The sequence below is a fragment of the Triturus cristatus genome, chromosome 7 (genome assembly GCF_964204655.1).
Source record: "Triturus cristatus chromosome 7, aTriCri1.1, whole genome shotgun sequence".
Taxonomy (NCBI): Eukaryota; Metazoa; Chordata; class Amphibia; order Caudata; family Salamandridae; genus Triturus; species Triturus cristatus.
The window spans coordinates 218,439,173-218,461,371 of record NC_140590.1 but is presented as its reverse complement, the minus strand read 5'-3'; the positions used below and the strand labels follow the sequence as shown (position 1 = coordinate 218,461,371).

Here is a 22,199-nt window from a genome sequence, read left to right as displayed (position 1 = left end):
GTACAAAGTGCCATCTGGATCTAGTAACGGAGTATCTTTTAAATCAATCCTACCTTTTGTCTCTTCCTCAGTTCTAAAACAACAATCATGGGGTTCTGAATCACTCGACTCTTGAGTAGTCGGCAACAGCTTTGCTGGATTCAATATGTTGCATCGCTTAATCTGAATGTGACTTGCCAAAAGCGTCAGCTCATAACCTGATAGTCTAGCACTGGTGAGGTGCTGAGTTTTTGTTCGATTCATGAGTGTATCCACAGCATGTGGAACCATGACTACTAACATGTTGTTCATGACTAGTCCAGCAGACTGTCGAATAGACACTGCAGCTGCTGCTGTAGCTCTCAAACAACTTGGCAATGCTCTGGCTACCGGATCTAATGTGGATGAGAAATATGCACAAGGTCGCTGTTTGTCACCAAATTGTTGCGTTAAAACACTCAACGCACAACCTTCTCTTTCATGGACATATAAAGTAAACGGCTTACTGTAGTCAGGAGTACACAACACAGGAGCTGAACACAGCGCATCACGTAAATCGGAGAAGCTCTGTTGACATTCATCAGACCATGGCAAAGGGCTCGGAACACCTTTTCCAGTCAGGGCTACCAATGGTTTTGCCATGAGAGAAAAATTTGGGATCCATTGCCTGCAGTATGACGTAATACCTAAAAACGCACGCACTTCTCACTGTGTGCTTGGTACAGTTATCTGCGAAATTGCTTTGATTCTCTCTGGGGTCAACCTTCTTCCCTCCTTTGACAAAAGATGACCTAAGTAGGTCACTTCTTGGCAACAATATTGCAGTTTAGAAGGTGAAACCTTGTGATGTAATTCTGATAAATGACGTAATAAAGAAATTGTAGCTGTTTTGCAAGTTTCCTTGTCATCAGCAGCCAGTAAGAGATCATCTACGTATTGGATCAGGGCAACACCAGGAGGAAGTACAAGAGCATCTAATTGGCTTTTTAATGCTTGGCTGTAAATTGAAGGGCTCTCACAATAACCTTGTGGAGCGCGCTTGAACCTGAAACTGCGACCACCTAAGGAGAAACCAAAAATGTCTCTACTTTCCTCGGCTATCGGGATGCTGAAAAAGGCATTCTTCAAGTCTATCACTGTAAACCATGAGGCTGAGGCAGGAATCAACGTCAATAATGCAGTGATATCTGGTACCACAGGAAACTGTGGAATCACTATTTTGTTAACCTCTCTGAGGTCAATCACAAATCTGTAGATTGGAGGTTTGGAAGGGTCAGTGCGTTTCAAAATCGGCAGAACAGGACTATTGCAGACATTTCCTCTAGTTTCCTCTATCACATCTTTCTGTATCAAGTCTTTCACGATCAGTAAAAGTGCACGTTCACCTTCATTCGAAATCCGATATTGTGGTATTCGTGGGAATCTAACATTCGCTTTCAGACTCACCACATAAGGGGGAATTTCCAAAAGACCCACATAATTAGGACCAGTTGCCCAAAGAGTATCAGGGAGAGAACGCAGCTCCGGTGGGAGCTTATTCATTGACATGTACATTGGAGAAATGACTCTCTTACCCAATGTGAGCTGTACTCCCGAAGGAGAACAGTACAGTGTCGCATGCAGGCGTTTCAACAGATCTAAACCAAGCAGATTTTCATTACAACCGGTTGTTAGAATAAGGGGTGCTTCCAGTTCGCATGGCCCAACAGAAATTGACAAAGAACTAGAAACAGGATTGTGAACAGGGGCGCCTGAGAAACCTACTGAAGTGTTCGTTAAGCCAGACAAAGGTGCGCCAGGGAGTTTCGCATGCATGATTGAACTTTTTGCCGCACCAGTATCCAACAGAAACGGTTCGACCACGCCTGATGTAACTACTGCGACATAAGGTCCACTCTGATCGACTGGAACTGATACTACTCCCTCTCTTTGCCTGTGGCTGTCCTAGTACTCACTCCTCTGAATCTCTTCATTATTTTCATAGTAATCCTCAACATGATACTATGGAGATCTACCTGGTTGCGTAGATTGTACATTTCGTTGATCGAAATAATTTGATGGACGATCAGCCTGTGGAGTCATTGTACCACGTCCTCTACCTCTAGGAGCTTGCATAAACCCACCACTACCTCTATGAGCTGGGACACCACTGGTTTGTGTGTGCAGTACTGGACACTCGTTCTTATAATGGCCCTCCTTTTTACAATAGGCACACTGATTCCATGCTAACTGTTGTTGGGGAAACCCATAATTAAATCTTTGGGACGTCCCTTGCTGGAATTGTGGCTGTTGCTGAAACTGGGGTCGCTGCTGTGAATCTGACTGATTTGAGCGAGGCGGGTATGCCTGTTGCAAAAGAACTTTAGTTTTTAAATCTTTTGTCTTCTTTTCTGACTTTTCCTTCTCTTCTTTCTCTCTATTCTCATAATACTGAGCAGTTGCAAGTATCTGTGCTGTCGTCGACACTGCCCATGCACTCTCAGAATCCTTTAACTTGTTACTAAGCTCAGGCAGTAAGTTAAACACAAACTTGTCGACAAACAACCTCTGACCTCCTTCAGTACTCATATCTTGCCCACAGTGGTCTACGAAGGTCTCTTCAAATCTAGTGAAGAAGTCACAGACGCTTTCGTCCTTCTTTTGCTTGCATGCTGATAGTTTATCTCAGTTCACCCGTAACGCTGGCATCAGCGTTTTCATCAGATTAATTATTCTGCCAGGTAAAGCAGCAATCAGAGGCTCAGGTTTAGCACCACCAACTTGTTGCGCGTCTGCCGCCACAATAGCTGGCCAATCACCTCCTAAGGCGACTGGGTGGTTCTCTTGCCGAATCTTGGCCCATATAGGCTGTGGCACTACATTGCCAAATAGCATTTCGATGTCTGCCAAATTCATGACACACGCTTGAACCGTTTGCGTTAACTCTTTATAGTAACCAGCAGGATTCTTACGCTGGTCCGGCAATGCCTGTTTTACTGCTAATACTTCTGCCCGCTTCCAAGGGATGTGTATCCACACTCCATGGAAATGCGCCGGAGCAGCTGCAATGCCCTGAGCCGCATCAGCTTGAACTGCTTCGCGCCATATCGGCGGAACTTCCCTCATCGGATACTGACCTCGTCTTTTCCTAGTATTCGGAGAACCATCAGAACCCATTGCAGACCGAGAAGGAGAATCATCCCTATAAGCTAAAATCAGTTCTAACGCTTCCCTTACTTCTGAACCTATCACCATTCCTGCGGCGAACTTTTGCTGAATATTTATCAAATCAGAGGGGACGGAACCTGAGTCATCATCATCCCATTCCTCACGCAAAAGAGAACACATCACGTCAAAGACATAACGCTGAGTTGGTTCATTCCATTGCATAAATGTATCTGACACTCTTCGTGCATCATACTTCGCAGCTTTCGACATCCACCTAAGAGCTGTCGAATCCAATATTTCTCGTTCCTGAGCACCAGGAAACTGGCTACGTCTCTGTGTAGAGTCAGAAACGGGGGTCCCAATTAAAGACCTGTAGAGAGGAGTTAGGATATTAGTTACAGAGTCGGTTATTTTCCGACGAACAGAAAGCGGAGTCAAAATGTTTACAGAGTTCGGGAACAGGGAAGCTGGAGCAGATGAAATGGTAAGGGTGGGAGTAGTAGGTAAAACAGTTTGCGAAACGACAGGCACAGGCGGAATAGGCAACCCAGGAAGAGGGGGTGCCGAGGGAACATTTACCACAGGAAGGACAGGAGCTTGAATCAAAGGAAGTGGAGCAACTATTCCAGGCTGACCAGCAGCTGGCTGCACAACAGGTAGTAACTGTGGTGCTGTATTACCATGTGCATACGGTGGAGGTGATCTCAACAGATAAGACAACAGAGGATCCTTTTCGCAGTCCTCTATCGGCTTAGCAAGGCAAGATGGCAAGACAGGGTAGCATTTATCAATCGCTAAATTATGTTTTATATTCGCCATCTCTATTGTTTTCTCAGTCTCGTTGACATGTAACTGTCTAGCAGACTCCATTAATGTCAACCCTTTCTCTTTCTGTTCCTTCTTCATCTTCCTAATTTCTCTCTGTTTAGCTTCTTTACGCCATACGCGAAAAGAATCAAACATTGCCGGCCGGGCTTTCTTTTTAAACAACTTCATCTCTAAATTGTCTAGAATTTTGGTTTCAAAGCTACCATGTGGTGGCCAACTAAGGACACCATCTTTCCTGGTGTAACGGACCCATACTTCATTATAAGCGATAGGACCTACACCGTGTTTACAATAGAGCTCATATGTAGGAGTTCCAATTGGAGGAACCGAACACGGATCCTCCAACCGGGAATCCCCGTTGCAACTTAACCAGGACAGGAAACAATTACTACTGTTAGTCATTATAAACTAAGGACAGATTCCAACAAAAATGCGCAAAGAACTTAGGCCTACCAAATGAACCAATACCAAGACAGAGATTATCTTAACAAGAGCAACCAATGATAATCTACGAATTCAAAAACAAACGTATCCAGAGAACAAAACAAGAGCAACAAAGCACAACCCACTTAATACTTAACTGAAATGTGGAAGATGTCACCAAGGAGAACCCGTCTACGTCTCGCCGTACTAAGGTCTTCACCTCGGGTCCAAGACAGGGCGACAGTCAGGGCAGCGGTCCTCTTTAGCCGTCTAGGAACGGGAACCCTCGTGGAAGAGATTGTCGGGCCACTTTTACGACATACAGGGATCGATGAAGCGGGGTACCTCCCTCTGGAATCTTCACACGAAGCTCCTCAAAATTTTCGGGCTTTGGACCGGTACCGGATGACGTCGCCCCACGTTGGGCGCCAATTTGAGGTTCTGGACTTTTCTAAGAGTCCAGAGGTGTCAGGGAAACAACACCCAAAGACCCCTGAGTTCCTTCCTGCCTTGGTGCACAAATAAACAGAGACGCGGGCTTCTCGATGGTGGCGTCAAAGACCAAGGTTTATTTACTGCAGGGACACAGAAGTCATAGGAACCACACAAAGGCAGAATCTACGAGACTGTTCGATTTGTAAAAAGTGGGTTGTACCTTATATACATAAAATATGCCTTCAGGCAACATTACACGAATATCTTTCATGCCCAACCCGGTATCCCAAACAGACAATAAACGTACACCAAACAATAATTTGTCGTAGGTTATCAGTATTCGATCAAGTCCCTTTGTCAGTTTCCCATTCTTTGACCGATCCTCCCCATCATAAAAATCGTATCCTCCCCATTGTAAAAGCCCAGAGGGAGAGGAGCAGAGCCAGGTGCAGGAGATAGAAAGTAGGATAGAGATGTTTATGGATCATAAACGGGCATGGCTACCGTCTTCGGCCTCTCAATCAGGACAATGGACACGAGAACCAGTATAGCAGGGCTGGCCTCAGGCAGGGGAGGCAGCTTGATTCTGCCTAGTCACGCAGCGTCAGCTTCTTCGGGCTCGGGCTTACGTGTCCTTAACAAGGTGATTCTGCCGGGGTCATTGCTCGTCCATTGACTATGTGAGGGCAAGAAACAAAATGGGTGCCGTATCTAAAATGGATGCCATGGCTTTACAACAGAATGCCCTATTTCTCAGTGAATTCATGCTCGTAGCGCAGCGGAAACACTGTCATATATTAAATGGATCATTTACGGTTCATTGATACCAAAATCGTGTCAGTACTACGATACCGAATACACGGGTTCGGATCGCTGCAGAACCTCACTATGGTAGGCCCAAGGTAACCCCCTTGTCAGGGTGCAGTGTATGTGAAAGGTAGGACATGTACTGGAGTGTGTAACATGTCCTGATAGTGAAATACTGCCAATTTCGTTTGTCGCTATTGAAAAGCTATCTTGCCACATAGGACAGAATGGGGAATGCTTTGTAACATTTTACAAGCATATCTTCCCATATGGATAAGATAGAAAAATGTAATTTGGTATCCCTGAAATCAGGATTTAATAACACATCTTTTAGTAAAGATGTTTTTTAAATTGTGTGTTTGAAAATACAACTTTTAGAAAGTGGCTATTTTCTTGTTCAACCATCTTGTGTGCTTCTGCTTGTTTGTGGGTTGACTGTCCGGCTTTGGAGTGACAGGGGCTGGGGAGGTGCAGTGGCTCCAGGAGTCTGGATGAGTCAGCACTAGACTGAATAGGCTTGATATGCATTTGGAGAGGTGAGAGGAGTAGCACCTGTACCTGAATAGGGCTGTGCCTGCCTTCCACAATGCTGGCTATGCCCCCCCCTGTGGTGTACCTGGAGCCAAGGCTCACACTGACAATGGATGTTGCAGAGTGCCCCCCAAGAATTGGTTTGATCTGGGCTCAGAGCCCCCTGCACAAATAGCACAAATACATTGTGGGGTATAAGTATTAGACTTAAGACCTAAATTGTAGATCATTCCTGGAATTCAAGAGGAATCTTCGCCAAGGAGAAGAGCAGAAGAGACTGAGGGGAAGTACTGTCCTTGCTGTGTGTCTGGGGTTGGCCTGCAGTTGCTGTTTCTGCCAAGGAAAGGCGAAGGACTTTGCTGTGTGCTATGTGTGTCCACTGCTTGAAGGAGATCTCCAAGGGCCTGAAATGTGCTGGCCTCCTGTTCTGAAGTCTCAGGGACACAAAGACTTCCCCCCCCCCAGCTCCCCTGAACTCTGCTGCTGTGAGTTCTAACCTACCAAGAGATGCCTGTGCCAGTTTGGGGCCTCTGTAGGTTGTTGCTGCTGTTTGGGAGCTGGAATAAAGAGAAACGTAAAGAACTGCTAAAATCAATGCATCGCTCTTCCTGCAGCAGTTTTCCCGACGCATCTCCACGGCACAAGAAGAATTTCAACACATCGCCATTCTGCTGCGAATACCGTCACAGCGCCTCTCGCCGCTGCAAGAATCGTCGAATCGAGGGATCGCGGCTGAAGAGGACCGACGCAGCGCTGCTCGATGTTGCTGCACCGTTTACCCGCGCATCCAGGATTCCACGCACCGCACATGTGCGAAGAGTTTTCCTGACGCATCACCTGTGGACCGGAACCATCACGAAGAATCAACGCATCACTTCCCTCTACAGACCGGATTCGACGCATCACTACTCCTGGGTGCAGCAGAACTGTTGCATCGCCTCCCAAAGGTCTCAGGAACTGACGCATCTATTTGCTTTCGATGCTTCTTCACTCTGCGGCTGTTTGGCCTTGTCAACTACAGGCATCCATAGTTTTCTTGAAACCTTTTGAAAGTCATATTTTTAACTGTGTATGTTGGATTTTTGTCGTTTTGGTTTTGATAAAGATATTTTAGTTTTCTAAACTGGTGCGGTGTCCTTATGTGATGTTTTCACTGTGTTACTGTGAGTGTTGTTACAAATACTTTACACATTGCCTTTGGGATAAGCCGATCTGCTGGTGCCAAGCTAGCAAGGGGGTGATCAGGGGTTATCTAAAGTGTGTATCCGCCTTACCCTAACTAGAAACAAGGGTCCCTATTTGGACAAAGGTACCTACCTCTGCCAACTAGAGACCCCCATTTCTAACAACAATGGAGCAGCTCTGGGTCTATAATGGATAATATATGTCTTCTCTAACATTCCAATGTTTGTCTTTATGTTTCTTCCTTCTACCCTTAGTGAAAGGAATGTTCTGATAGCCTTCTAGCCCTTCTGCCTCAGGCTATACCTCTTGTTAAAGGACTCTCTCCCTCGTTGTAGGCCTTTTCCAGAAGCTCAGGCCTATAATTCGGGTTTAGGGCCCTTAACAACCAGTATAGTCATTGGCTGTGGGCTATAAGGCTTTAGTATGCAATATCTCTAATACTAATGGTGAAGCAAGCACTAGTACTATAATAGTTGAACTAATATTATTATATTTCCAACAATCTATAACAAGGCACGCCAATGAAATACCTAATCGCGTGCACAGCCCCCTACTCTTCATACATTCTATTCACCCAGCTCTACAGTCAGAGACTAAAATATGCAAACAGAGCTTAGAAGCGAAGGAAGGAGCACCTGTGGACTTGTCAAGGGAACATCTGCTTCAGAAAGGACATATAACATCCTTCTTCTTTCAGATACCTGGCCAAGGTTTAGTTTCTAGTGTCCAATCCTCATGGGAGACATAGGACAAGGGCTAGCTAAAGGGGTGATTTTACTTTCTAGTTCATAATTCATGGGCCTGAAGTAGAAGGAGTATATGTAGGGTTGTAATGCAGATAAAATAGATAAAGGGGGGATTTCACTTTCGAATTCATAATTCATGGGCCTGAAGTACAAGGAGTTTATGTAGGGTTTGAAGGCAGATATCATTTTGAGATCAGTGAAGCAGGATTCTGCCATCTTGGATTTTTAGTCAATAGGATTTTTTTAAACGATCAAATAGAGGGAGTGTGAAGAGTACCACAAGGAAAGGTGAGAAACTATTGCAAATAGTAATCAGGTTGGCCATTTAAAAGCTTTTCGAAATTGAACCAATACCAAGGCAGACCTTATCTGACTTTCAAATAAAGAACAACTTTCTGTTTTCCTGAAGAAGAGAGACTCCTGTCTGCTTGCCCGAGATTTATGGTGGTAACCACTGCCTCCAGCACCTCTCTCTCTAGAACTGGTAGTTCTAATTTCTTGAGTTTGGATGTTGACAAGGCACTGTGCTGTCCAGAGAGGAATCTTTCTGCGGGAAGAAGTTGCTCTCCTAGTCCAAGCTTCAGTGGATCTGAAAAGAGTATGTTTGCTGAAATAGCCTGCCTGTTAGATGAACCTGTTCTGTTGATCATGACAGCTGCAAAGCTAAAAAGAGGTTGTAATTAGATGTATATGATCTTTGAGAGACTGACATGGGGCTATGATTTTTGTAACTATCCCTGGGTAAATCGGCCAACGGCTCTGAGGGCTGGGCGGGATACAATGGCCGGCAGCTACTTTCCATGAGCGGGCCCACCGTTGTTTAAAGGGCCCCAGTGGGGGTCCTGAGGGCCAGTGGTGCCCGTGCTTTCCGGTGAGTAGGGGCTTCTCTTCTCGCTGTCTGAGAGGTCCCGCACCTGACAGCGGGCTGCTCCAATGGTGCCATATTTGTTCCTAGAGCCCGTGGTGCTCCAATGAGGGGTCTAATTGTTGTAAGGAGGCCCAGAGGGGACCGTTCCTATGATCTTTCAGCTGCCCCGCCTGGCAGTGGGCAGCTGCAATGAGTGGGGCACATTCCAAGAAGAAGTCCAAGTGGGGCTTCACAAGGGCACCGTGGTGTGTTCGGGGCACATTGTCGGTGTCCATTGGGCTACAGTTATTGGGAGAGCCCCAGAGCTGGGCCCCAGAGCCCAGCGCCGCTATTCCAGCTCCCGCATTTTGTTGCCTGCACAGCTGCACCGCAATTAGCGGGCAGCTACTACGTTTAGGCCCGTTTGGCGCACTTTTTGGATGTTGCTGCATCTGCAGCTAGGCCCTGACTTTGCTGGACAACGGGCATTGGAGCCCTAGAGAAGGCCAGTTGGCATGGGGGTCAGTGGTAGGTTGGTAGGGCGCAGGGCCCTAATGTGATTTAGGTGATGTATATGCCTAATGTGATGCCTACAATGATTTATGCTCGGGAGGCCCTTTGCGTAAGGTGTTTATGCTTATAAGGTTTCAGCCTAATGTGTGTTTATGCCTAATGTGATGTAATGCTTCGATCATTATTGTACCAGTAGTTACTGGTTGTATTTTGCATTTACTTACCTGATCTGATGGTTCTGACCGTGGCCCGATTGGCCCGGTCCTTTATATAATCTCCTGTAAAAATGCCCAGTGCCAGTGGCACAGTGTATATGGTGTGATTACTATTCTAATGTGTTTTTACAATACAAAGGCTATTTTTGATAAAACCTTGTGTGGAGTTGCTTTTGTGGTGTGCCTAGTGTGTTGCTGTTGTGTGGGTGTTGCGCAAACGCTTTACACATTGCCTCCGGGATAAGCCTGACTGCTCGTGCCAAGCTACCAAGGGGATGAGCAGGGGTTAGAGTGCTGGTTTCTGACTAGCTTTGGCGCAAGCCTTAGCCAACCAGAAATCCCATTTCTAACAATGCGTCACAGCCGGAACTGGAAGACTACGCTGGGGTTTGAGTTGATGCTTGATAACTGGAGATTTTGCTGCAAGCTGACAGGCCGCATCACGGCGAACTATAATCTGCATATCATTCATTTTAAATGTTTGCACCTGTTATATTATAGATCAAGCTCACTCGATATGTTCGCTGCTACAATTTACGGCACCTGGTACTTCCTACAACTTTCAAAGACTACAGACCACTAAATGTAAACGGTGATAAGGTTCAGTGGCTTCCACTGGGACAGGGACATTTTAATTCAGGTGTTTAAAAAAAAAAATCAACATTTCAATGCACACTCTAGGAAAAAAGACCTAAAAACAAACGTATTTTTAAACACCTTGTTAACATAAATCGTTAATATGAATACATTGAAAATAATGTGTTTGAATAAAATCTTCACCTCTAAGCTTCCCACAAGTGACAGGGCCTTGCAATGAATCAAATGAATTCATAATAAGGAATAATTGAAGCTAATAGCATAATTTATATTCCTTGTCTATATCAATTAATACATTTTACCATTACTACTATTTTTGGTTTAGATCTCTTTTTTCTTCCCCCTCTGATTTATTAATACATTTCTCATTTCAGTATACATTGGAGGAACTATTAACTCACAATTGTTTGGTATTATTAATTTCGCTTCCCAGTGCTGCCCTCTGTGTTATGTGGTGCTATAGCCTCTTTCAACATAATTTCTAATATACCAGAAAGAGAAAAGAGTTCTGTTCCCTTGGCATATCACAAAAACAGTGTCCTTATATCGGTGGTATATGAAAACAGAAATGTGTCTGTGTTGTGCAGTTATACTATTTATGCCGTTACTATGGAGCTTTAGTCAAGTCAGCTATTGAGATGTTATCAGGGTTATTTATAGTCATGTGATATGATTTCCTTGGGAGTTTCCAGGTTAAAGGTCATATGATGTCACTGCGATATCATTAAGGTCAAAGGATGAGTGAAGTCATTTCTGCTACCCCACAGCATTTTAGTGAATATACGTCCATAGTTTCTCCCTTGCAGTGGGCAATGAGATACTCATTACACAGAAAAGACACAGCAAAATATAGATGGAAGAAATTAGATTTCGAACAAATTCAATACCATTTAGAGATGGATCCTATACATTGCTTTTGTGAACCTTTGGACTGTCTTTGATGCAGTAGATAGGCAAATGTAGTTCCAAGTTTAGTAAGTAACCTTACAACTATTTTTTGTGATTTTAGAACAAAGTTATAAATTGAACATAGAATGAAGAGAAAAAACAAATGGAGTAATGGGGTTTGACAAAAATATAACAAAATAGAAGAAGAGAGTAGCACTAATGCCTCTGCCAAATAAATACATCATGAAGAGCGGGTGGAGTAGGGATCGGTAATTGCCATTGGCAGTATCCCATCGTTTCTTTTACTCAGACCCGAGGCACAGTATATAGTTCATGCTCTAAAGAGTACTTCATATTTTTTAACTGTATACTAATCTATCTTATGGATAAGGCTATGTGCTATAATGGAATTCAAAATAATAGTGGGCTGAAATGAACTCTAATGCTTTGGCTACCTAGAAGATAGAATCAAGGGGTGAATAGATACCTGTTTGTAGATTAACCTATAGGGCCTCATTTATTAAAAACTGTCGCTTTGCATCATGCAGTGCTGGAGTGTGTCTGAAAACAGACGCGACCCCAGCAATTGGTCCTTTCACATGAGGTATGCCCCATGTGAAAGTGTCTGCCTTAGTCTTGCGCCTGCTGTAAGGCAAGCGTAACATATTGACGCAGTAGTGTCCCAGAAGTGTGACACTGAAAAATCATAGATTTCACTGCGCCACTTCTATAATGATTTATTAAGGGGGAACGCCCACCCTAAATAGATGACACAGGTATAAAGGAGTGCAGGCCTTTACAAAGTGATGCATCTGCTTAGATACGTCACTGTGAAAAAATATGGCGCAACGTGGCGTATTATTTATGATGCCGCAGAGTCACAAAGAGTGACACATCTGCGGCATAAAAGTGTTGCAGGTCTTCAAAAATAAGGCCCATAGGGGCGGATTTACAAGCCCCCTGTGCCACCAGTATTTTACTTTTTGTGACGTACTGGTGGCACATGTTACTGCTCCATATTTACAAGGACAGGAAAAGCCACCCTGCGTGGCTTTTCCCGTCCTTGTAAATATGGCCCCTTTACACATAGCACTTTGCATGAAAGGGGCGTTCCATGGGTGTTGCTGTGGGTGATCCCATGCAACACACATGGACCAAAACACATTTCCAGATTTACGAGGAATCATAAATCTGGAAATGCGTCTGAATGCTACGGCAGGGTGGAGTAGCGAGGCGCAACGAGGAGAAATGTTTTAATTTCTCCTTGTTTTGTCCTCTTTTAATGTGTGCTGCATTCTACAGCCCGCATTGAAAGAGGAAAATGACTATAGTGATTGTTTTTGTGCAGGGAGGTGCCCTTTCCTGCACAAAAACAATCTCCCCATGACGAAGGCATCCTTGCACCATGGTGCCAGGGTGCCTGCGCCGGCTCATGGCGGCAGTTTGAGCGCCAGCACAAGGGAGAGCACAGTGATGTGACATATTATTGTAAATATGTTGCCTGCCTGTGCTTTGGAAGTGCCCAGCGTGGCACAGCCAAAGGGCTTGCGGTGCTGCGCTGCCACACTTTCTTGTAAATCTGCCCCATAGTTTTTATTGTTATGCTTCATGCTCTTCATTGACTAAATTAAATATGGCTGTACTTTGAGCATGTAGTTTTGAACTGTTTTTAAGGCCTCTGGAAAAAAAACTTACTGAGAATCCTTCACTTACATTTTGTTGTCTTGCATGAACATCCCCCTTTCGCTTCAGAGATAAACCATATTCTGTGTTTCTGTGTTTCAGACAAGACAGGAAATTAGACAAACTGAAAGTAGGTCAATGTTTGTAATTGCTGCTTTGTTCGATGTAGGTCACCTTGTGGTTGTGGTTTTGGCCAATTTGAAAAAAATGCAAGCCAGTCACACAAAATTTGAAAAATCAAGTGATAGTGTGGAAATGAAGGCCGATGATGTCATACATAAATCACTTTCGTTATTAATGGAAACAATTTCTAATAGGGACACAGACAAAATATGGCATCTGGGGTCTTATGTAGGTGGGCTGGCATTTACCACTTCATAAATACCGAATCATACCGATTCGGTATTTATGAAGTGGTAAATGCAATGTAGGTAATGAGTCGGTAAATATTACCGAATCGGAAAAATTCGGTAATTACCGAATCGGTATTTACCGAATCGGTAATGAGGCATACCTTCCCATTGATGGGAAGGTATGCCTCATTACCGAATCGGTAAATACCGATTCGGTAATGGGGGAGCACATGCAAGGGTGGCAGGGTGTCACATTGACACCCTGTTGCACCCCTGATTCGGCCATGTGTGCACATGTGGTGCACATACATGCCCTAAGGGCATGTATGTCTGCCACATTGCACACTTAAACGTGCACAAAAATGCTTTTTTTCACCTATTCGTCATTTACCACCAACCTTTAGTTGGTGGTAAATAACGAATCCCCACACCCACCACACACTCCCCCTACATTTCATTTCATGATTCGGTATTTACCGATTCGGTAATTTTTCCGATTCGGTAAATACCGAATCATGAAATTCTCCCCCTACATCTCAAAAGCCAAAATACCGGTCGGTAACGGTATAATTACCGAAAATCGGCCGTTACCGACCGGTATTTGGTTTCCTACATGAGGCCCCTGGTTCGGTTGAAGGAAAAAAAGAAATAAAGGGAAAATATGTTATTTTCCAGACTTTACAAAGGCTTAAGCCAGCATAGGCTACGCAATGTCGAAAGTCAGAGGATATTAAAAATAAGTATGGATGTTTTTTCTTTGTTAACGCTGTGGATTGCAAGTGTATATTATTCCATGCCTAAATTATGATTAATTGTTTTGATATGCATTAATTAGGAACAACCTAAAAGTCATAACGCACTGCTCTTCATTGGCATCACATAGGCATGTCAGCTAAGATACTGGGGGGCATATTTATAATTGTGCGGGAAGACCCCGAGCTCCAGGGGCCCCCTCCGGCACTGTGCACAAGCGGGCCGGAGTGCTCCTGACTGGGTCCGGAGCGTGGAGGCCCAGTCCATGCACTTTGCAGGGGGACCCCCTAAACTTTGGTTATGTCACTGAAAAGTGCGACGCAACAACAAAGTCAAATTTATCAAGCCACGTAAGGCCATGCTTGGCTCTGCATGGCTTGATAAATCTAGAGAAATGAAATACAACACAAATCGCTGTGCTGTATTATTCTGACCCGGGAGGTATTCCATGGGTGCAGCGTGGGTGTTACCATGCATCCACCTATGGATTTTGGCGCATTCCTAAATTTACCATTACTGTTAAACCTGGGAATGCATCAAAATGCTACGCCTCTACAGCTGAGTTGTAACAAAGAGAAATATCTTTATTTCCCCTTGTTTTTCCCTCTTTCTATGTGTGCTGAATTCAGCAGCATACATTGAAAGAGGAAAATGCCTCTGAGGATTGTTCTTGTGCAAGAGGGTGTCCCTTCCTGCACAAAAACAATCCTGGGATGGCGCTAGACAGCACATTGTGCAGCAGCGCAAGGAAAGGGCAGCAATGAACCATATAATGTTAAATATGGCACAGTCCTGCCCTTTTTACGCGGCGCAACACGATGGCTTGCTGCAGTGCAGTGCGTGAAAGCTTGATAAATGTGCCCCATACTTTATAATCAACATTAACCTCTCTCTTCCTAGCCTGTTCCAACTTTATCAGATTATCCTAACGATATGTGTAACTAATGGGAAGTTTTAAAATGTCCTAAAAGAATCGTTGGAGCAGATTTATCAACAATGTATAGAGCTGTAAAGTGATACAAAGTGACAGACAGGGGCAAAATGCATTGAGAAAGTATTCAAATCTGCAATGCAAACGTTTTTGTCTGGGAACTTGCCTTAAAATAACACAAATACCGCTGTATGTATTTATGTATGTGAGAGATTTGTAAAGTGCTGCTTTGCATCAATATGGCATTCCCTAGTTGGAACATTATATTTCCTTGCTTTTTTATTCTTGCAAAGCCCATTCTTCTAAAACTACCATACAGGGCTTTGTAACAAATATTAATTCCTCCTTGTGGCAGGTGCCAATGAGGAAAAATGTTTTTATTTTTACAGACCTTCACAAATTGCAAGTGTGTCACACCATACAGCACATACCACATGTCTAAGCACAGTATTTTGTTCTGCAGAGGTTCTCTTCCAGTACAAATCTTTGTTAGAAATTACAGCGCACCTCTGCACTATGGTGCAAAGGTGTGAGCGTGTGTGTGTGTGTGTCTGTTCGTGAGCGCGTGCAAGTGTGTGTTTGCATGTGTGACATTAGGCAGCCTGTTTTGTGCACCAGAACTTGGAAAGATAGCTGCAGTGCTATATCTTTGAAAACATGGCTCTATGCAACTCTCTCCCACTAGCACAACACAGCGCAGCAAAGTTGGTTGCTGTTTTTAATAAATCAGCACTATAGATGTATTTGACTAGCCATTTCATCTTTAATAAAATAATTTATAATGACATTCTTCTACATGGTGACCCCCCCCACAATTCCCAAAGACTTCCCGATTCAAACGGTAACAGACGGATTCAAATACTTGGGTATCTTCGTCTCAACAGATGCTAAGATCCACTATGAACGGAATCTCCTCCCACCCTTACAAAGGTTCAAGCGGGACACTGCTACCTGGAAGACACTCCCACTCTCGTTACTGGGACGAGCAGCCCTCTTTAAAATGATGGCATTGCCTCGTTTTCTTTATGCCCTCCAGAATTTCCCGGACCCAGTTCCGCAGAGATTTTTCAAAGACATCGAAACAACCCAAAGAGACCTACTGTGGGACGGTAAACCACGTATATCACTCCAAAAATTGACACATGACTGGTACGATGGAGGTATAGAACTCCCTGATATCAAAAAATATTATTGGGTGGCACACGTCTCAGCCATAAACCAGTGCACTTATCGTGGTGGGGATGACCCCGGGTACAAGATGGACAAGTGGCTACTCCCAGGTGGTAGCTTCATAAGGGCACTATATTCCAGACCCAACAAATTTCCCCTGACAGGACCCACACAGCTTTCAGTACAAATCTGGCACATGGTAAACCGCACTCTAGGGTGGTGCAAAAAACTCACACTTGCCACCCCACTATGGGACTCCGAATCCTTGGGCACACTAGGTCGAACTAAGGGGATTGACAAATGGGACCTAATAGGACTTTCCCGAATTGGTGACCTCTGGGGGCAAAATGGAATGATCCCATTTGCTTAACTACAACAGACACATGAGCTAGCCGGTTCAGAATATTTCAGATACATGCAGGTTAGGCACTCCCTTCAAGCTAACATCCCGGCAGGGTCCCACCTACCGGAGTCCTCCCCTCTAGAGGACAGACTGCTCAATGGGCACTTACCGGAGAAAGCTATCTCCCTCACATACAAAAAGTTAATATGCAACACCCCAGATCCTCTAACATTATTGTGGGAGAAGTCGGGCAGGACAGCCTGGAATTGGACGACGAGGAGTGACAGGAAGCACTCTCCTCACTGAAGGAGGTCGCCATCTCAGCAAAACTTAGGCTGATCCAATTAAAGATCCTACATCGTGTATTTCTCTCCGGTCCTACACTGGCACTGACAGGCAGGAGCGAAGAGGGGCTGTGTAAAAGACATTGTGGCTTAGAGGGGTCCTTTCTACATATTATCTGGGAGTGTCTGCTAATCCACAATTATTGGAAGGAAATACATTAATGTATGAGTGATGTATGGGGGTAGAAATACGGCTCGAAGCCAAAAGGTGTCTCCTAAATGTTTGGGAGCCCATGGACCTGAACACCAAAGGCAAACTCTGGTCAACACTTGGCCAGTTGGTAGCTAAGCGGAATATTGCTCCCCTGTGGGGAGCAACAACACCACAGACACTTACCGCCTGGAAAACAGATATGGACTGCTGTATGATACGGGAGAAAACTGTATATGTGTCACGTGGCTGTCCCCGAAAGTGGATAGCGCTCTTAACGAAATGGAACCCTTACCGTGGGAATATATGTGAGCCCCAATATGTCCCCCCCACCGACGAACCACAGACACCTTGATATGTATAATAACTGCTATCCTGTTGCTTTCCCACTGTACTAATGTACGTAATAACTACCTAATGTAACACAACTGTAATTAATGCTTTATTGTATGCATTGACCATTTCACCTGAACTGTTTAATAAAACAAAAATTTCAAAAAATTATAATCACATATTCTTGTTAACATTTCTAACTTTTGTAAAGTTCCAAAAATGTTTTTTGACTAATTCTTCTGTTTAATGATTTTGAAGAAATATTTAGCAGCAGACCATCTTGCACACTTTCCATCCTGGTGAATCTTCCATATTTTAAAGTAATGCATAAATGTATCCCACTATCTATGCCAAAATGTAAACTGTTTGTCCTACATTTCCATGCAGAGCTTGTGACCTTCTCTCTTCTTTAATATATCCAGTCACCCTAGAGGAAAGGGAGAATTACTCAAATTTGCTGAACACTAAATGAGTCCTACAGTCTTGAAAATGACCCCTTAAATCTGGAGGATGTCTGACCCCTGCCCCAATTACCAGCATTGCATTGTCAATGAACCACCACTCAAAGGTGCCACAGTAGGCCTGTTCACCACTCCCTCCCAATTAATGCATCTGCCTGGCCAGCAGGTACTAGGCAGCAGCTACATGAGCATTGGAAAGTGTGGACAACAGTTACCTCTTCAAAGAAAGAGGACAGAACACCATTTAAGACCTGGTCAAATGCACTCTCCACTTTAATCTCAGCTGCCGTAGCTGTGCAACAAATGCATCACAGCCACGCTCCTACGTCTCCTTCAGCTCAGCAACAGAAGACAGTAAACAAAAAGCTATTTGCTTGATTATAGAAAGTAAAAGGCCCAGACCCTGCCTACTGAGTGAGTTGGAAGTATCGCTGCTATGTTGCAAGCCCAAGCCATGAGATATGGTGTCAGACATAAGCCACTACAACTATTTGGCACCAAGTAACAATGTAAAAGTTTCACAAAGGTAGCTTTAGCGGTAGGGACCCCTCATACTGCTTTTTTGGACTAACCATCCATCAATCATTCCACTTAAGCAGAGTCCTATACATATACAGGCAAAGGCTATGATTAAAAAACAATTTTCATGATTTATATCTGCCTTGTGATTGGATAAAATAGTAGCTGAGGTTTGCATATTTCAAATGATTCATTAAGAGTGAAACATGTGCATGAATGTGATGCATAAACAAAGACATTTGTGAATGTAGCACAAAGTAGCTTCAACTTAGTCTAGTGAGCATTAGAGTAAGAATATCAGGGTTACTAGGGCTGTGGGGAGGAAAATCTAGTAGAAAGTAGGTGAAATAACACTTATTTGCAAACTTTTAGAAATTCACAAAATATTTTGCAATGTATTGCAATGTATTTGTGCTGTAGTATTACTTACCAATGTTTTTTATACAGTTGTGGGCTATTGTTTGCATTCTGTTTTTAATGTTTTTTTGTGTTGTCCCATGTTAAGGTAAAGAAAGAAACTGAATCCCCTCTATGAAAATTGATATTTGAAAAAAAATGGCGCGTAATGGTCTTTACTACATATGTTTATTTCAGGGCTACAGGTACTACTACATAATTACATGAAGGGTCATTTTAAAACAAGGAGTAAGACTTATTGTGTGACATTACACTGGAATATTTGACTAACCAATACGGTGATTTTGACTCTCTCTGAATGGTGGAGTGGGAAAATACATTTTCTTCTCTAAGCTGCACATGAAATATGGGATACCATTTAAGGGTAACTTTTCATAAACTTCTCCACTTGAGAGCTACTTTGGAAATATCCCAGATGTAGGTCAGGATCCTATCTTAAAGTTAGATCAAATAGGAAATTCTCCTTCCCATATGAAGATTACGTTATCACATACTCTGTTAGTGTAGCATCCAGTTATTTATATTTGATCCTAGAACACGCACTAAACATTTGAGGATCGCTGAAACAGACATTTAAGATAATCCTGTGATCCCTCTCTATGAATGAATGAACATATGTGTAATATAAATATTGACAGCAAAAAATGGGGTACTGAGGTTGACCTGTTCGGAGGTGAATTAGTTGTTAGAATGAAGCTCATTATGACCATACAAATTAAGTCTTAAGTGATCAGTTTGATATTTTGATATTTTTAAGAGTATCAAGGGTAATTTTCATAACATCATCGTATGTTGATAGTTTGGATGGTACAGCTCCCTCCTTTCCTTAACCCACTCTTTTTCTAACTTCCTACCTATTAACAGAATTTATTTTCTCAGAGACGGAGACTGTGAAAATATAATGGTTCTCAGCAAGTCAAAACCTTTTACGAAGATTCATGTGATTTATAGGAGATTAAATAGAAATTATACAATTACCGCGAATGAATGCAACAATTGGGCGCATAGGCTTGGCAGCTCGAGGCCTTTGTTCTCTTATCGACCATGCGGTGCCTTTCTGCAGCCCTTTATTATATTTCCCTTGGCTCTATGTGCAGAAGGGGCTGACTCTCACTGTGGGGGCTCAGTGCCTCCCAGTGGCCATGTGGTATCTGTTTTAAACTCCGTGTGGGATGGAGTTTTGGATGCCATTGAAGGCGCATGTGGGCTGCCTGAAGAGTACGGTTTGATTCTGCGATCTCGGGCAGGCACAGGAGATATTGGCAGATCAGGCCAACTACTGATCATATCTCCATTTAGTAAACTATAGACATAAAGAGAGGGCTATTTTTGGCATAACGTTTCTTACACAATGTCGTGAACGGGCGACCATTTTAGAGGTTTGGGATACCTCTCTGAATTACATTTGGCTAAATACGCATGGACAGTTTTGGATATTATTGGTTGGGAAACAACCATTTGGTGCACTTTGTTACACTGACAGTTGCAGAGCCATGACTAGAGTGTTTACTTGACAGCTGAGGGAATAGATAGCTGGTTTTCTTTGGAGTGAAAGATTGGGATTTTGGGGTATAAGAAGATGAGTGAGGAAAGTAATGTAGGAAGCATGGAAGTATCCCTGGAAGATAAGATATATGGGATGCTGCAGAAATTTTCATAGGATGTGGACGCAAGAATAGATAGTAAGTTGGAGAATTTATTGCAAGAAAAGAGGGTTACATCTGAAGAAGAAATGTATTGGTCAACTGGAAAAGGTTCTCAGAATAAGAAAGGAGGGAAGGTAAGCAGGAAACAGAAACATTTGGATTCTGTTACACAATCTAAGACAGGTACCGTTACAGAGTCCAAGAATAAAATATGTGTACGTATGAAAATTGGTTGTGTCGAGAACACACAAGGGGACTAACGTAAGGATCCAGGAAAAGTAAACATGATAAAACAGCAGACAAACACTCGGTTGTGCAGTGTGATGATTCCTCTGGCGGAGCTGAGGTTGAGATAACCATTCATCAGATTTTTATACAGATAAGAAAGAGGAAAATGTGATGAAAAAGGTGGAGTTTTTGGGAAAAAGATTTGATGATCAGAATAGAGCATTAGCTGATCCCTTTGGGGAATTCTTGTTTAACCCCTTTTGTTAAAGGGGTTAACGCTGGTAGAACTTCAAAGTCAAACAATAGAAGGATAAACGCTAACAACCTAAAGAATGTACCATTACTGCCAGGAAAGATTATTTTGCCTACGATCAGTTCCCAAAAACACATCCGGGCCATACTACTCAACTGTCGCTCAGCGAATAAACACGCATCTGACATAGCTGACCTCATACTAAACTAGGAAATTGACATAACCATTTTAACAGAAACATGGCTTTCTGACTCGTCCTCACCATGCTTAGACCTATTAGTTCCCCCGAACTACCGGATTTTAAGACAGGACAGATGTCACAGAATGGGAGGAGGCATTGCCTGTATACACAGATCGGACATAACCATCACAAAAATACAGGCTGACCCCTTAGAATCGTGTGAATATCTGGGCATGTCACTTAGATCTGCAGATAACCATACCTGTAAATTACATGCAATCTACCACCCACCTGGTACTAAGAACATGTTCATAGACCAGATGATAGAAATTATAACCATCAACTCTAATCCGCAATCTAATGATATCTTCCTAGGAGACTTCAACATTCACTGGGAGGATAACTCTGATACTCAGATCGCACTGTTTAAAGCATTCCTGGAAGAGCAAGCGTTAGTTCAAGGATGTCAACTCCCTACACACTCTAAAGGCCCCACCTTAGATTGGATATTAACAAAAGAGAAAGCGATCGAGAACATCGTTATCACCCCTTGTGATTGGTCTGACCATCACATTATTTCATTCGTAATTCCTTTCAGAAAAACCAAATCGACCGCACAATCTATCAAACCAAAAAAATGGACCCGGGACACCAGAAGAATTAACTTGGAAAATGCAGCAGCGCGCTGTGAAATAGACCTACAGCCGCCTAAGAGCTTGGTTGACGTTAATGACCTCACACTGCACTATAACAAGGCAATGTCTAGCATTATCGAGGACATAGCCCCACTTAAACTAAAAATAATCTCTGACAAAGAAAAAAAACCGTGGTTCAACGGCGCCCTTAATGAAGAAAGAAGGTCTCTAAGACTCTCAGAACGTAGATGGCGACAACACCCTTCGTCGCCCCATTTAACCCAACTGAGACAATCCAGAAAAGCTTACAATAAAAGCATTATAAAATCTAAGAAAGACTTTTTCAGAAAAGAACTGGATAATGCAGTAAACAGACCAAGGAAATTATTCGATCTTCTAAAAGTTCAATCAAATAAATCTGCCAAATCTACGCCAATCATCACGAATACAACCTTGAATAGTGAAGACTTCTCCGTTTTCTTTACAGACAAAGCCAACGCACTGGAGAGGGAGCTCATTAAAGCAGCCGAAAACATGGAAAGAGATAAGGACTTCTCAATGGATCAGCAGAATCAACAAGAATTAGAAAAACATAAAAACAAGGCTCAGTGGTCCGGATTTAAGCCGGTCAGCGAACTAGACATTGCTAAGATTTTG

General features: G+C 43.3%; 1 protein-coding gene across 2 annotated transcripts in view; it reads right to left on the bottom strand.

Annotated features, from left to right (window-relative positions):
* The window catches only part of LOC146809258 (nectin-3-like), a 303,703-nt gene that overhangs the window by 130,729 nt on the left and 150,775 nt on the right, over positions 1–22,199 (bottom strand). Inside the window, exon 1 of one of the 2 annotated variants that reach the window (XM_085614325.1) lies at positions 12,855–12,889. The exons of the other annotated variant lie outside the window; for it this stretch is intronic. Coding sequence (XP_085470451.1) covers positions 12,855–12,877 — 23 coding nt within the window. The 5' untranslated portion in view covers positions 12,878–12,889. Of the gene's footprint in view, positions 1–12,854; positions 12,890–22,199 lie in introns of those variants that run through there. 2 annotated transcript variants of the gene reach the window in all.